At 38.8% G+C, this 2,500-nt stretch overlaps 1 protein-coding gene across 1 annotated transcript in view; it reads right to left on the minus strand.

Moving 5' to 3' along the window:
* Nucleotides 1–205: 205 nt before the first annotated feature.
* LOC122245038 (DNA-directed RNA polymerase III subunit RPC1-like) overlaps nt 206–2,500 on the minus strand; it is a 13,910-nt gene continuing 11,615 nt past the window's right edge. Inside the window, 4 exon segments of the mRNA XM_086544275.1 lie at nt 206–1,362; nt 1,572–1,739; nt 2,024–2,091; nt 2,094–2,172. Of these exon segments, the coding sequence (XP_086400401.1) occupies nt 1,138–1,362; nt 1,572–1,739; nt 2,024–2,091; nt 2,094–2,172 (540 nt within the window). The 3' untranslated portion in view covers nt 206–1,137.

Here is a 2,500-nt window from a genome sequence, read left to right on the forward strand (position 1 = left end):
ACGTCCGTATAAAAAAAAACAAGTACTTGTTACCTCTCTCTATCTAATATATATGAGATGTGTTTTATTGCGTTAAAATGGTATTTCTAAATATTTAGGGAGGGAATGGGGATTTTGAAAGAAAGTTAGACCAAGAGAAAGAGACCAAGGAGAGACTAAATGAGAGAGAGAGAGAGAGAGAGAAAGAGAGAGAGAGAGAGAGAGAGAGAGAGAGAGAGAGAGAGAGAGAGAGAGAGAGAGAGAGAGAGAGAGAGAGAGAGAGAGAGAGAGAGAGAGAGAGAGGGAGAGGGGGGGAGAGGGAAAGGGAGAGGGAGAAGGAGAGCAACAGGGAGAGGGAGAGCAAGAGAAAGAGGGATAAGGAGAGCAAAAGCAAGAGGGAGTAGGAGAGGAGAGAGTGAGAGTTCTCATGACAATATACTGTAAGCTACAATAAGGAAAAGAAAACAGTGAATTCATTAAAAAGGAAATATAATATATATCATTTTTGCTTTATCATCAATACATTTTCCTACATGAAAAAAAAAAAATCTTAAAATAAAAAATAACAAAATATATCACAAAGCATTGCAACTTGATCCATAATTATTTCTTGCAATAGTTTCCCAAACAGAATGCTTCTCCCATCAAGCAGTCTATGGATGATACAAATTAATTTCCTAATTCTCTTTTTTATAAATTAATGATACACTACTTCCTCCTGCAATCCACTGTGCCAATGCATCTTGCATAGGGAAGCACGAGTCATATTCTTCAGCCATCTTTGGTTTGTACATTTCCCTTTGCATCTGTTCATCTGTGCCTCCTTTGCCACCTACCAGGCAATGAGTTTGCAAGCTACTACTACTCACCACTATCACAAAACCACAAAAAAAAAAGAAAAAAAGAAAAAAAAAGAAAGAAAGAAAACTGACTCTTCCAAGCATTTCCGCAAAATTCAACGCCTTCTCTAGTCAACAGAAGGAAAGAAATACAAAAATAAATAAGGTTCTCGTAAAGATGTGGCAAGTTCATCTTATCTCACTCTTAACTGCCTGGTACACAGGGCCCTAAAGGGGCTTCATACACCCAGAGCCTTACATAGGAGACGCACACACATAATGAATCACTTTGGCCACACTCCTTGGGTCATGGATGCCATTAAGACCATCCATTGTGGACAAGGGGGACGTGGAGCTCTGGGTGGTCGAAGATAAGGTTGCGCGTTCGGGGTTTGGCGTCTCTCTTGTGGCTGTGGAGGAGCTTGAACCCACCCGTGCCGATGTTCATGGGCTTCCCCATGATGATGCAATCGCTCACACCCTTGATGGGGTTGCTCTGGCCGTGGTAGGCCGCGTCGAACAGGTGGTCAGCCGTCTTCTCAAACTGTAAGGGGTATTTGTGGAAATGTTACTCAGTTGGGAATATATGTACAAGTGCACTGCACTTATCTTTTTTTTTTTTAAATGCTATGAACATATTGCATTATAGTATTCTCCAATATTCTCATTACAGATCTCCATCTTTTCTTCTCAAGCTTAATAAAAAAGAAGACCAAACAACCTATCTAAATGGGCAGAGGCAATGCAACTCACCGAGACAAGCATCAGCGCCGACTCCTTCATCTTAGAGAGACCATGGCGGGTGATGCCAAGTACTTGGAAGCGGCACGTCAGCAGATCAGCCAGCAGCATGACGTGCCTGTGATCGACACTCAAGCCGTGAGTCTCCATTGTCACCGTGATCTCTTTGATGACGTCGCTCTGGGAGAGGGTAAAGGGAGAAAGGAGGAGTGAGACACCAGGGATCTGAACTATGGAGGGGAATTATCTTTAGTTGAAAAAGAACTCAATACAAATATCTGATTTGACATACTTCAAATATATATATATATTTTTATATATATATATATATATACAAAGAACAAAAAAGAACAAGTAGCAAAGTAACTCAATAGTGGAGAGAGGAATGCCAATATAAAATATAAAGCAAAAATTCTCAAAAAAAAAAAAAAAAAAAAATCATCTTATAACAGAATCCACCCAACCAACCTTGCTGCCTCAATCCCTAAAGAGGTGAAGACTTCATACATGTTGTTTGAGGTGCAACGTGTTCATCAACACCATAGGTTGCAATGACCTGCAAGTTGTCTCCTTCCACAAGCAGTTCATACTGGGAAATCCCACTTGTGTCGTTCTGTTTACATTAAAAAGGAAATCCATGAGGCACTTTATCAGTCCAGTGTATCCCTCTAGGAAAGGAATTGTGGGAAGTACAAAAAATGATGATTTTATCATATCTTGATGAAAAGAAGTATTGAGGTTATCTCTGCCAACAAATGAATAATTTCCTTTTTATTCTTTTTAAATATTCCTTTGACTTGGATATGTTTTATGATTGAAATTTTAATTATGATTTTAATCTTGCTTATTCATCAAATCAAAACATACAAGAATCAAGTGAGCATATACTAAGAAAACATGATACCAGGAATTATCTTATAATTCAACAAAATTTAATGCAT

This window comes from Penaeus japonicus, unplaced genomic scaffold (genome assembly GCF_977035675.1).
Source record: "Penaeus japonicus unplaced genomic scaffold, GWHDUDI00000001_assembly GWHDUDI00000015, whole genome shotgun sequence".
In the NCBI taxonomy this organism is placed as follows: Eukaryota; Metazoa; Arthropoda; class Malacostraca; order Decapoda; family Penaeidae; genus Penaeus; species Penaeus japonicus.